The sequence below is a fragment of the Chaetura pelagica genome, unplaced genomic scaffold, assembly GCF_000747805.2.
Source record: "Chaetura pelagica isolate M959 unplaced genomic scaffold, ChaPel_1.0 scaffold4, whole genome shotgun sequence".
NCBI lineage: Eukaryota > Metazoa > Chordata > Aves > Apodiformes > Apodidae > Chaetura > Chaetura pelagica.
Window position 1 is genome coordinate 708,861 of NW_009952882.1, and position 14,322 is coordinate 723,182.

The window sequence follows — 14,322 nt, forward strand, 5'->3', positions numbered from 1 at the left end:
CTGATCTTTCTCATGACACTGCTAATTAATTTTGTTAACTCACACTAACTGTAATGTTGTTTCTCCTTGACGCAAAGAAATACAGCTGAAGGAACAGAGGAATTAATTCCTGTTACAGGACTATAGGCACTTGCAGTAGTTGTTTATAATCCGTATCATTTCATGCAGGAACATAAATGGAGAAATAAAAATGGAGAAATAAAATGGAGAAATAAAAATAAACATTTTTAAGCATTAGTGTATCTTTCAACAGCAATATGTGTTATATGACAGAATGCATCCACAAACTTCATCTCACAACTGATGGTATCCACCAGAGCCTTTTCATTAATCTAATTTCTCCTTCTTTCAAGTATAATCCAAACACTTCAGGTGAATCTAAGTTATTTTTCAGCATATTTTACAATATGTTCAATTAGTGCTCAGACAAAAAGAAGGCCTATATATCTTTTCATTTATTATTATAATTAAATTCTTTTGCCTGTATATGTCCCAGATACACAAAAACTGCACTAATCACCTTCCCAGTTGACTGACGTTTGTATGTATTCCTGATCTAAGCTTATTAGCTTAAACAATTTTTTACAAATATCATGGAGTACAATAAACATTCTGCCCTGTTGATGAGCTGTTTGTGAAAACCTAATAATTTCAATCTGGCAGATAATCACTTATGCAACAGATAGCTGCTGCCAAGCTTGTCAGATGTCACCAACTGCCAGGAATGTGTGGCATTTCAGTTAGGCAATCTGTTGCACTGACTGAATTAAGAGCCTTTCCCTCTAACACTGCAAATTCAAATGGCAGAAATGTTTTGCTCTAGTTAAACTGCCTTGCTACTTATAGCTAGTCCCAGCATTCAAGTCAGAACTAAAATAAGCCCAGAGGCATGAGGCAGGGGTCACTTTGGCCACAGCAGGACCACATCTGAGAAAAATGGGCATAGTATTCACATGAATCATATCTCAAATTTGTGCACTTTCTGTTCACCAGTAGAGGCTCAGCATGTGAGCCTGCTGAGACAAACACAGCTGGATTTGTGCAAGATGTCATGCCAGCTCTCTGCTCTTCCCAGGGAACTCAAACACCATTAGCACACCTAAGAGAAGCTGCAACCAGAATCATACATGTTGCTTATTTTTCTCTGTGGCATATCCAGAAAGAACAAATGGATTTATCTTAGTTCAACTATATCAAAGACTTTAAGCCTCTCCACTTTCCATCCTGTCTGTGCTGTGCCTCCCTCATCTAGCAGTATTTACAATGGGTGAGCAGTGATCACATCTTCCAGCTCTGCAATGAAGCTGAGTCTGAAGTGGTGATGAGCAGATATTCACCAGCCTTTGGCTACTAAAACATTTTAGGTAACAAAGGAAGAGCTGAGTCATTCTCAGATGATGCTAATGCTATATTTTTTCAGTATAGAAATGGAAATCCAGTTTTGCATTGCATTACAAGCAATAATGTCAGATTTCTTGAAAAAGAATTTTTAAGAGACTATGAACTTCCCATCTTTACGCCCTTTAGATGTTCTTTTGTTGGGACTCTTAGCCATTGACTCTGGAAGGGAACAGATTAAAAGCACTTGGGGAAGAATATACATTTCTGAACTCATAAAACGCAGTTGTTCTCTATTTAGTAAACTACATGAAGGCAAGTATTTGCAGTATCTTTGCTTTTACCAGTTTTATATGAAAAATAACTACTAATTTTTAAATTGCTCCTTAAATGGCTAAAAAAATATAGTTACTCCATTTAAATTCAATTAAGTTTTTGCCATAAAAGCCTGAACCTGTCTTCTGAGAACAGTTACTCTTCCAGGTATCCAAATGAGCTTAAGAAGAGAAGTCCAAATTTAAAACTGATTTTAGCTGGCCAAATATACAATCACTTTTACTCTATAGCACCTATAGTAAGAACCATGTCATCCAATGTTGATTAAGTATGTGAAAGGTAGGTATCCAATCAAAGTTGGACATCTAGGATCTCCCTGGTAAATACCTCCAAAGGTTACATTGTCCTACCTACTGAAGAATAGGCTGAATGAATTCCTGGAAATTGCCTTTTCTTGAGCAGCGTGAGAAATTCTGGATGCACCATCTTCTGAACTCAAACATTCATTTCCTTTCTAATGTCTTCATGTCAAGATGTATATCTGAAGAGCATATTCTGGCTCTCTCTGCTTCTCCAGGATTTTAAATACTTATGAAAGCTTTCTGCAAAGCAAATGAAATGTCTAGTTCTCATTGTGAGGTTCAATTATTCCCCAAGAATTCTGAAGTTTCAGGTGCTTTTCCAAATCATGTCCATGGGGCACATGTGTTCTCGGAATTTCTCTTAGCATTATTTGTTATTATTAGGTCTCTTCTAGAAGTGAAATAGACCATGAACAAATGGGGTAATTGGAAGAGCTAGAGTTATTCAACTTGGAATGTCATCACCTTGTTCTATGGTGTATAGGTTTGTCTGCAGGAGAAGGTTAGTTAAGGTGATTTTGTCATTCTCTGTAGCCAAGTTACATTCATTTCCTCTCAAACTAGTTTAACAAACTTAGAGTCTAACACAAGATGAAAACAATGAAAGAGACATACCAGAAGAATCAGAAAATAAACGGTCTGCTGTTTATTGTGGGTCTAAATGACTTCAGAATGATGACTTCATTTGTCTCTAAAATTCAAATGCCCACTGCATATGACTTTATATTGTTCCACAGGAAGTACGTTTTACCACTGGATCAAGACACTTCTGTGTGCTGTAAAAAATGTTTTAAACAATGTAAGCTTACAATAAACAGCATGAAGAAAAAGAAAGACCATTTTCTTTTCAGTGTATCTTTTTTTAACCCTGCCAAGGTCTCCCCAATGTAACACTTTTTTTTTTTTCTCTAAATTTTTTTGAGCTCTGTCTTAAAGTTCATGTTAGTTTAGGAGGGGAAAAGGGGAAACATAAATGAAGCAGGAATACGTTTGGGACACCCACAGTGGAGCTATCAGCATAGACTATGATTAATATAGATGATTATATAGACAAAGGCATGAGCTGCAGTTTGTATAAGCTCCTGAGGGGATTGTCACATTCTCTAGGTTTATTAAGCTTGAGAAATCTCTTCTACCTCAAAGGGGCACAGAAGAATTGTCATTTAAACTACTCTCAAGGTAAAATAATATTAGGCTTTCCAACAGTGTAGCTCAAGTAACATTTAAGATTCCCCTAATTGCATCACACTCTCCTTAAAACAAAGCTTGCCAAGCCTACAGGAGAAACTGTTGAATGGATGGAGAGACCCTGCCAGAGTGAGAGGCCTAAATTCAGTTCCTGTATTCTCCATGCTGTTTCTTTTTCCCTTGTGGCATTACTCCGAGGGAAAAGGGAGACTTGATGTTTTGCCTATCCCTTTCAGCTTCCTCATCCTCATCATATCTTTCATCCTCCTCTTCATCTTCGCCTTCGCTATGGTGAGGGCTGGAATGCTGAGAGACAGAAGGTGATGGTGGCACTGATGAAGGCCTGGGGTACCTGAAACCCTCCGTCTGGCAGAGAGAGAAACAAGTTGGATAAATTATCACAGTGTTCCTCCATTGGCTGCATACCACAATTTAAGGCTACCAACACTTCAAAACAAACCAATGGTGGGATGTAAGCTAGACCTGCTCTGCATTCTAAAATACAACTCCCTTGAGCCCAGATCCCCTCAGTTCTCTACCTCTAAGCACATGCTCCTATATCTTTATCCTATGTCATAAACCATATAGGACCACAGCAACTCTCAGCACTGCTTTTAGCAAAATATCACTATCTTTCCTGAGCCTTAAAACAGTCAACACAATATTAAATCCTTCTGTACTCAGTAGTCAGAATATGCTTACTGAAATTCAGATTTCAGTCTGAAGTTTTAAAACATGATAGTTATAATGTCAATATCTGCAAAACTAGAACCAAGCAAGGGGTTTTGGCCTGGGCCTCCTTTTTCCTTCTTATTTAAAAAACTGAATTGCTCTTTGGAGGTGCCTGGAGGTTTGGTTTCAAATTCTGCAGTTCTTCCATTGGATCTGAGCAGCCTCCCTTCTCAAATCAGTGCACTATACAAGACCTGTTTGAAGGTGTGCCTTTAAACTCACTCCTTGCAGTTCCAGCTACAGCACCTTCCTCACATACCACCTTTAGGTGAAGGCAATACTTTGCCTTTCTCTCCCTAGAACGTCCTTTTCCAGATGCCCTTTTATTTGGTTTGTGCAGAACATCTCCATGGCATCTATCAGAAGAAAATTAGAAGCTGCCACTCATCTATTAGGAATTTCAAGGGTCAGTTCCTCAGCTGGTCTAAAGTGGCATAGTCCCATCCAGGTCACTCTGAATCACTTGGAGAACTATTCCTGTATTGCACCTCATACCTCTAGTGTTTGCATCTGCCGCCATCACAACTTTTGACTAGAGCCTGGGGGTGTAACTTGTTGAGCTTTGAACTACAAGTTCCTGCTTTCCTTCAGTTAAAACTTGCTAGCTCTTCTCTCTCTTTCTGTCACGCTCCCCGTGGCCCTCTTCCCCACCCCTCACTTTCTTTCTCTCCTTGTAAAGTAGCTAAAATGCCCATGAACTCATCTCAAAAAGCAGACTTTACCTTTGGTGGAGCACTTGGTTCCATTTCAAATTTATCTGGGAACGACCTGCTGAGTGCCAAGTGTCTGGCATGCATGTAATACTGCAACATAAAAGAGAGGACTTTACAAGTCAAGGAAGTCATGAGTAGATTTAAGCAGGATGGAAAGGAACATAAAATGAGTATCTTCTATACAATGGTGCAGAACAAAGGCTGAACATGTTCTTAGCTAAGCAGAATCCAACTGATACTGCTGCTTGTAGTGAACACATTGCTGTGAAGCAATGAGCCATTCACCTTAGGTTCATGCTGAAGGAAAGCCTGAAACAGAAGCTGAAAAAGGTTTGTCCAAGACTAGGATGTCTCAAGATGGAAACCAGCACTTGCCTCCATCAGTGTGGTTTTTATTCAGTGGTAGGTATTCTTTATCACTCAAGATAGAACTGAATCTTTTTTAACCATGTCTTGAAGCGTGCATGTGAATAAACTTGGGTCTCACCCTCACATAGGAAGCGTGTGTAACTATCACAGAGAAGTAACACTTAGGAGTTCACTGAGGCCTGGTGTTTAAGAATTTGGCAAAAATATTGGTGGATCCTCTATATTCACAAGTCTCCATCACATGCATGTCAAAAACAGCTTGCTGTGTTGGGAACCATGTAAACAGAAAGCTTCCAACACAGACATCAGAGCAGGACAAGGTCCGAAATAGTAACAAAACAGATATATGTGTGTCCAACTCTTTGCTCCCGTGGACGTGGGAATGCTGGTTTGTTACTGTCTTTCTAGTAGGTGGTATGTCATATTAAAACCACAATTTTGCCGTGAAGGCACGGACGTAGTTGAGGATTATTGAGGAGCCACAAGGCCCAGCAGCATTTTAGGAAGAACAGGTAGGATTTTTGAAAGAGTCCAGAAGAATTTGGAGCACAATCCAACTTAGCATAGGGTTACCAGTGTCGTCAGAAACACATGCTTTTTACATTGTCTTTAGAATGAGGAATAAAATGATCTCAGCATGGCAGGCTCTAACCTATTCAGACAAGTCATGTCTCTCATGGGAGAACAGAAGCATTACAGTGAAGTCCCAAGGCAAGCTTTGCCTTCAGCACCTTTGAGAGGTGCTTTTCAGAACAGGGCTGTCTCCTAGGCTCCTAGCACGGTGGTGAAGACCGCTAATCAGATCTGTGTCTGAAATGTTGAATACCTCTAATACATAGTTTCACACACCCTGCCTAGGTATCTCCAGTCCAACAGGTCTGAGAGCCTCTCAGTTCGGTTCCTTTGGATAATCCTCTGGCGGCGGGACTGCTGACAAAACCCATACAGGAATTGAGTCAGCTGGTTGCACGATTCATCAGGTGAGCGGAACCTCCTGTCAACTATGTAGATCCCTGAAGGACACAAAAATGGTGAAGGTGAGTGGAACTGAAAATGGGATCCGACCTCTTACATTTCCATTCTACCTTTTGTCACGTAGTCTTACAAACATCACATGTATTGCATGTTCTTCTTAATGTCAGAAGTCAGTTATAACTGGAACATTTGTTCCTATTCTGATGGAAAGGAAAGCTACAGAGAAATACGCATTTTCAATTTGAATTCTCAGCTTGAAATTCAGCAAATTATTAAAAACTCAGGGGCTTTGTGGTTGTGTAAGTGTGTTCAAAAGAATTTGTGAGTTTCTTGATCAAGACATATAATTTTTATCTCCCATAATTTCAAATATTCTGACTGCTTAAAAAAAATATCCAGTGCTTTCCTAGTTTGCAGTAGAATTTAGAAGTGTGGTTGGTCAGAGTCAACCTGTAGGAGAGAGGCTTTATTTTCTGTAGAAACATTAATGTTTCCATAGAGATAGCTAACTCACATACATTAGTCAATACACAATTCTGGCAGAGAGAGGGCCGAGGTGAATATTGTCTCTCCGTAGCTTGTTCAGATCAATATTTATTCCAGCCACCTTCCTTACACCAGGGTGTTGGGAAGAAGAGGGTACTAGTCCTCAGCTATCTTAATGGACAAGAGAGATGCACAACTACCTTAACTGGGCATGTACAGTAAGTTATGTCAACACTCACATCTATGTTTTGGCAGAGAAGAGCAAGTGACCTGTGGTCATGGTCAGGCCCCTTTCTGAAGGCTCTCAACAACATGTCTACCTACCCAGGCATAGATATATTTTACAGCTGGCTCTACCACTGCCCCTGGGTCAGTGCATAGTTGGTACTAGTGTGGAACTGCCATTGCCTGGTTGTGTTGACAAGCCAAGGCACATTTTCAATATTGTCTTGACACACTGGGAGTTGGTGTGTCCTTTATCATGCTTCAGTCAGGAACCTTTTCTACACCTTTATGAGCAGATTCTTATTTGTAAGTACTTTGCTTTCATTTTCCCAGGTTTGATGGGGCACATGATGTTACTCTCCCAATGAACTGCACTGCACAGGTGAAAGCATGAAATTGAGGAATAACAGCACTGTTGTTCTGCTTTTTGTTTGCCCAACTCAGAGGCAGCATCTTGGTGTGATGTTCAAAATGTTACCATAAGCCGCTGGGTCAGCAACATGTTCCTGCATGAAACAGCCAAATCCAGAAAGGTTTGTGGTTACACTGGGAATGCCCATCACAGTACATTCAGCTGCCAAGAGAAAGACAGAAAAGTGTTTCAGGGCAATATGCTTGGAATGGTTTCACCTTGAGAGAAAAAAAAAAAAAAGCCTGGTCTTCTTATTTCTTGGCAGCAGTGAGTCAAGCAACACTGGAATGGCACAAACCCCAGGAAAATGATGTGATGCATCATCCCAAAGGTCTTGCCTTGGAAATCAGGACTTGCAGTCAGATCTGTATCAACATGGCCACTGGGCATGTGTTCAAGGAAAGAAAGACTTCAAAGTTATATGCTTAAAAAAAACAAGGCATTATAAACCTCAAGACTTTTGAGCTATTAGGCTGCCAGGCAAGTCAGAGAGATAGTCCCTAAGATTTATTAACATTATCTGCTACGCAACTCCTGATACAGCTTCAGAACTTGTGGGAAGTCTTATTTATCAACCACAGGGAAAGGACAAATGTAAGAACAGGCCATGACAGATAATAATTCAATGTGCTGGGTGAACCTACAGAGACTGGCATTTTTCATTTTGCTTCTCTGTTTGCAAACAACTTGGCACTGGTGTTGTTTTCATTTAATTTCTCTGTTTGTAAGAGATGTGGCCATTCATTTTGGCTGGAGATCTGATAAGCCAAGCTCAGGAAACACGAGGCACATGTTGTTCTTGAGTGGAGCATAGTCAGGGAGGCTGAAAAGCAAAGAACGATTTACTAGCAACTCATGCATATTATCCACTCAGCAAGGAGGGAGGGAGGGAGGGAGGGAGGAAGGGAGGGAGGAACGAAGGAACGAAGGAAGGAATCTTTGTGTTTCCCAGCAGCTAAACTGGACACTTTCTGGAAGCCCAGTGTTGAAACAGAGAACCCCAACATGTGGTCTGGACTGTTTGTTTGGATTTTAAATTGGATCCTGTTGTACAGATACATTCATTAGTTGCTCACAACTATTTACAAAACTGAATCTTTTAAGTGCAAGAGTATGTTAAACTTTGTATTTTGATAGTCATTGTTTGTAAACTGGTCCAAACAGCAAGAGAAAATAATCAAAACAAAAAACCCTAAACCCCATCATTAACTCAGGATTGCATTCAAAGTAGATGTGGAGATAGTTTTAAAAATTTAGAAAATGCACGCATCTTTTGTAGTTATTTCTATCATCACTGTCAGGAAGCATAACAGTTTACTCAGGCTTAAAGAGCCAATGAATTTAAGCCTAACCTAAGACAGCATGAAGATAAAGTAAATAGTCTTTGAAATGCTGAAAGCCATGTATATGGCTTTCATTAATATTACAATAAAGCTGGGGTCTACAAAATAGAGCTATAAATCTAACTTTAAAAATAACTTTTTGTTCCTGGGACAATTAATAGGGTTTCAACATAGATAATAACTTCTGCATTAGCAATGGAAAGAGAAATTACCTTTCTAACTAGAGTAAATCACAGATTTCCTCAAAACTGCTAAGTACTAGTCTCACCTTTCTGTTCAGTTTTACATTAATGTTCATTTCAAAATCATCTCTAGCTGTCACACATTTAGTTAAGATTAGAACAGGAAGAGAAACTGCTGGAATGTAAGATAGTTGTTTTACTCAGAACTGAAGAGCTCCTGCAGAAGAGAAGAGAAATAGCCCTGGAGAATAACTAAATTTGTAAAATTTCTGTTCTGATTCATCAGTTCACAACAAATTCTCTTCAGATGGGCAGCCCAAATTTCAGATGTCTGTTAAGACCCTGGAAGGTACTTCAGAGGACATAAAAAACTGCATAGGTAGCCAAGTTCATAGTTTAAAACTATTTTAGCAAGCATTAAGTGCCTTTTTAAAATCTGGGCAAATATTTTCAAGTCAGAAACTACATACTCTCTGTATCTTTAGAAACTTTCATTTAATTCTGTGAGATTCTCTACCACTGCATGTGTTTGTGGAAAATAGCTTAGATACAGTGTTAGATAATTCTATCAAACTTGTTATCTTGAATTAAATCCCCTAAGGTATGTCAGTTGGTAGCATCAGATTTCTTGCCCTACTTTTTTCAATATGTGCATTCCTCTAAATCTTCTTTTAAAATCCTTGAGTCAAGCTTAAAATTATGTTGAAAGATTATGTGTTTTGTTGTTTTTTTTTCTCAAGCCCCAGAAAATGGAAAGATGACATGTTAGCATGGGAAAGGGTCCAGTGCAAGGAGAAACATGAGTAGTTGTCAGTCAGTAGATGCCATTTTACAGCACCTTCCCCCCAACTTTTGCCAGCAGTAAGATCTTTGCCCTGCAGAGGAAATGTAGCCAAAAGAGGTTTTTTCAGATCTCCAGCAGAAACTGGATGCAAAGCTATTCTGCATCAATAGAATCAGGATTCATCTTTCAATACTAGTGAAGCACACGGATTGCCTACCTGGAGTGTAACCCCAGGGTTCATAGTATGATGGAAATACACCAAGGTGGCAGCCTCTGACAAACTCCTCATAGTCCAAGGGCAGCAATGGGCTTGTCGAAGAAAGAAACTCTGGGTGTAGGATTACCTGGATATTCAAAACTTACATTAGAGGTGAAAGAAAACCATCACCAATACATTTTAATTATCAATAAGCTTGAGCAACATCTTAACTCTAGTCTTTTCCTAAGTATCTGGACAACACCTCAATTGCCTACCAGTTACCTAATTCACTTTCCACATCAAAATAATGCCTGTGTAGTCTAGTCCTGGAAATGGTACTGATAATGAATCCTTTGTCTGGACAGATGTCCTGGTTTGAGCCACGATGAAGCCAATTTTCCTTTTGACTGATGTTTTTTCCTTCAGTGAGTTTTCTTTTAACTAGTCACAGTGTGTTCTAACTAAAGCTGGTTAGACATTGGAATGTTTTTCTAACTGGTGGGTCTTCAAGGTCTCACCTTCACTCTGCCAACTCAGACACTACAGGGAGATCTATGACCTCCCTGTAGGAGGCTGAGTTAGACAGACAGCAAAACTGGCCAGGGATATTCCATTCCATATATCTACGTAAGCTCAGAGGAAGGTCAGAGATCACAGACCCCCAGGCTGGAGCTCTCCTGACCCTCATCACTCTGTGCTCTCTCCTGCAGCTCTGGGATTTCTCAGGACTGTTCACAGCTCAGGAGATGCTGTGGGAGTTGCTGGGGGTGGGAGGAGGTGAGAGGCTTTTGCACATACCTGACCATATTTGTATATAATTGTATATATTTTCTTGTATGATTCATTAGTGTTTTAATTAAAGCTGTGTAGTTTAGTTTTCAATCCAGCCAAGTCTCTCTCTTTTTCTCTCCTTCCCTACCTGGGTGGGAGGGGGAGGGGATTGAGAGCATTGTTGTTGGACCTGAGTCAAACGGTGACAACAGGCCTTCAGCTTTATCCTTGCTGATCAAGGAAGACTGTGTGCATTGAGAGCTATGCCTAAGGCTGTGGCATTTTGCAACACTAAATTTGTTCTCTCAGTCTGTTGTACCATGGTACAGAGTATTGGGATGCCTTGTTCCAGTGGAGATCTCAGATGGATCCAGCACTTTTGAACTTCACAGCACCCAGCTGAAACATAGGAATGCTTATGGTCCTCAATGGATCTCTCAAGAGCTGAGAGAATTTTGAAAACCATCATCACAACCCTGTGCCTAGGTTAACCAATCTTGCTGAAAGACAAAGCTTATTAACTTAGGCTTGGATCCCACTCTCAGGATCCAAATTTATCTGCATGACTTTGCAGGCTTGGGGCCACTGCCCCATGTTCCACTACTAAGTAGAGAAGTGCCTTGTGTATGTTTTCCACTTAGCTTTGCAAGGAAGAAGAGTGAGGGAAGGATTTAGCCTTCTCTGGGCTTTTTTTTCCCCCCACATAAAGGTACTGAGCCATCATTCCATGTCAAGGATATGCTTTTAGCCTTTCTTAATAATATAATCATGCTACTCTCCTAAGTAAACTAACATGTGAATGTATTTGACATTCATTCTGCAAGCCTATTTGATCCCAGTGAATCAATCAATATTTTCAGTGGCATCACTGAGGCTGTTTTTCACACACCAACTGTGTCTGCATGGATTTGCTATATACCTCTCAAAACGACTTTCCATTTTAATTTTATGGATTTTTTTGTTCATGATATTCAGATCATTAAGTATTAAGCCTGTTCATGCACCAGAAAATTTTCAAGTGGTAGTGACAGTTTTGTACAAATTTGACATATACCACCAACTAAATCTGCTGAGAAAGGGGAAGAGGTGTCTGCAGTGTTACAGCCTACCTGCCTTCTAATGACTTCAAGCAGTCAGTTCTGAGGATTTTTGGTTACTTTTATATACCACGTGTATCATTCCACCTTACTTTTGTTACATCCAGTACTTTATTACCATATTATCCTCTCAGAGCTCATTGGAGACACAAGATCAGCAGAGCTTAAGCCAAAAGAGGAAACTAGGAAGCTGAGGAAAACGTTTACTCAGTTATTTTCTTGGGTTTAAAAGCCAAAACACTGATAAGTGCGATGCCACTGTCAGAGGTACTACAGAACTAGCTTGAAAAATAAGGTTTGGAATAGGAAAAATTTACAATTTTAGGTTCTACTTTGAATAGCTAGACAATGAGATAAATAGTCACCATTAACAGAGAGAATGCCAGATTGCCAGACCAAAAAAAAGCTTTGGCAGACTTGTGAAAGTGGGAGTTAATTATTTCTGTGGTCTGGCAAGATAGACATGGAAGGAAAGGATTTATTTACACACGTTTACCTTCAACAGTTGACATAAACATGAGCAGAGCATGAACAGCAAGTATTTCTGCTCAGGATCAAAGCTCTGGTTACCTTGAACAGCAAATGTTGAGTGTCAGGGTTCTGTTCTTAAGAGATGAACCAATATTCCAGTAATGCTTGTGCTCAAACTCTGTACCTCAAGTTTTAAGCAAATTAATCAATTACGGAGCTTTACATCTGGGTGCAAACAACCTGTGGCACTTTCTGGGTGTCATAGAATCATAGAATGGTTTGAGTTGGAAGGAATTTTAAAGGTCATCTAGTTCCAACCCCCCTGCATGGGCAGGGACACCTCCCACTAGACCAGGTTGCTCAGAGCCCCATCCAACCTGCCCTTGAACACTTCCAGGGATGGGGCAGCCACAGCTTCCCTAGGCAGCCTGTGCCAGTGTCTCACCACCCTCACAGTGAAGAATTTCTTCCTAATGTCTAACCTAAATCTACTTTCTTCCTGTTTAAAGCCATTACCCCTCGCCCTACCACTACATCCCCTTGTAAAAAGTCCCTCCCCAGCTTTGCTCAACTGTGTAAATCTCATTTTTGATGACTGGGAGTAGTAGTAGTAGGCTCCTCATTCAGTACAGGAGGCATCAGTGAAAGCAATTCCCTGACACCAGAATTCTAACTTAAAATTAAGCTGGTTAAGCATCATCTGAGGATACCTGTGAAGTGACTACTTGCTCCTCCTGGAAAGGGAGGAAGCATAAAGAAGTACTCTATTAATACAATTATGCATATCAAGACCTTGGCTGCATTCCCCATGCTAACGATCCAGACGGAGAGTGGTTAAAGAAGTTCCCTTTCATATCTGAAATGACAAGGACAGCTGTACCTTCACTCTGTCTGTCCGGTTATTGAACAGGCCGATGCGTCGGATGGTGTTGAGGATGGGATCGTTGCCGTCGTCAATCATGTTGTGGGTGGTGACAGGAGGCAGGCAGTGGCGCTAGGGAGGGAAAAGCAAACTCATGAGCCAGACAAAACTGTCTGCAAAGAGTCCTCTTGCCATTGTCTAAGGACAGTGGAAGACAGGGGGAGATTTTGTCATCAATGTGGATAGGTTTCCACCCTTTCATTTTGAGGTAAGAAAGGAAAGTTATGATTATATAATGTTGTTCCATTTCTAGTAACTTTTAGAAGGACTTACTATTTTATTTTTAAGGTTTTAATCAAGATGCTTTATCTCCTTAAGAGACTCATTTTACATATTTAATAAAAATGGAGGAATCCAGGCTTCAGGGACAAAGCAAAGTTCACACTCAGTGCAGATGTAAAGACTTAGGAATTTTGGTGTCATGCGTGTGACTGGAGGAATACACATGGATTTCCCCAAAGGAACTAGTTTGGGTCATATTCTCTCTAAAAGCAATCACAGCTGGTCTTTAAATGTTACTGATGAGAAGAGTATTTGATGAAAACACCTTTTCAATGCATGCACACCACTATATCCCATACACAATCCTTGTACATAGTCATGTTTATCATTCATACTCAACGTTTGCGTAAATTTTCTGACCTGAGTTGAAAAGATGGCTCTTTTCATAATGGTTATATCATCTCGGTCAAGAATCTTGTTCAAGTCTGGAATTTCTCCTCTGCAGAGGCAACACAGAGCCTATTTTACCAAATGATTTATCATCAGTTGTATAAAGAAAATGAAGAAATGGCAATCAAGTTGCTGATGTCAACATATGTCTTCCCTTTGTTTTCCTTGCCCTTCTATATTCCCTACACTTTGTTCTCCCATACTCTTGTTGACTTTCCAGTTAGCTTCCAGGAAAGCTACAGCATTATTTTATTTTGTTTTTCAGATGCACTTATTTTTGCTCAAGTTCCAGTCATCTCACCAGCCATTCACTTCCAACTGCCTGTTGAAAGAATATCCCTAAGTCACCAATACTTATTACTTTGTCTCTGGTGTTCTTTTTAAGTTGAGGTAGCTCATTTTTGACAGTGAGCATGCATTTGTGTTAATTGGACATCCCACATATCTCTTAAGACTCTTCCCACAATGAGATACTAATACCTTTAATTTTTTTCTCTGTGATTTACCTACTGAATAAATAACCTGTACATGGAACAGACGGTCCCATATCTTTCTCCTGTGCCCTTCCTATGGGTCAAAATTTCTTAGACAAAGAGTAGAAGCACAGAAACACCACAGGTAAGACAGCTGAATATGTGGCTCTGCAAGTCAGAGCAAAGCAACCTAGGCACTCACTTCAGCAGGGCATTGTAGAGTTTCTTTCCAAACTTCTCTTTCACAGATTGTGCAGTGTCCCTAGGAAAATAAATAAATATACGTATGAAACAGGAGAATCCAGGATATTGACAGAATAAGAGATTCCTGC

The 14,322-nt window shown here is 40.0% G+C and overlaps 1 protein-coding gene across 1 annotated transcript in view; it reads right to left on the bottom strand.

Moving 5' to 3' along the window:
- Positions 1-3,308: 3,308 nt before the first annotated feature.
- The window catches only part of GYS2 (glycogen synthase 2 (liver)), a 46,855-nt gene continuing 35,841 nt past the window's right edge, over positions 3,309-14,322 (bottom strand). The window contains exons 9-16 of the mRNA XM_009995422.1: positions 14,193-14,252; positions 13,488-13,566; positions 12,804-12,917; positions 9,603-9,729; positions 7,143-7,238; positions 5,828-5,991; positions 4,619-4,699; positions 3,309-3,530 (exon numbers count right to left, since the gene is read on the bottom strand). Coding sequence (XP_009993724.1) covers positions 3,309-3,530; positions 4,619-4,699; positions 5,828-5,991; positions 7,143-7,238; positions 9,603-9,729; positions 12,804-12,917; positions 13,488-13,566; positions 14,193-14,252 — 943 coding nt within the window. The remainder of the gene's footprint in view (positions 3,531-4,618; positions 4,700-5,827; positions 5,992-7,142; positions 7,239-9,602; positions 9,730-12,803; positions 12,918-13,487; positions 13,567-14,192; positions 14,253-14,322) is intronic.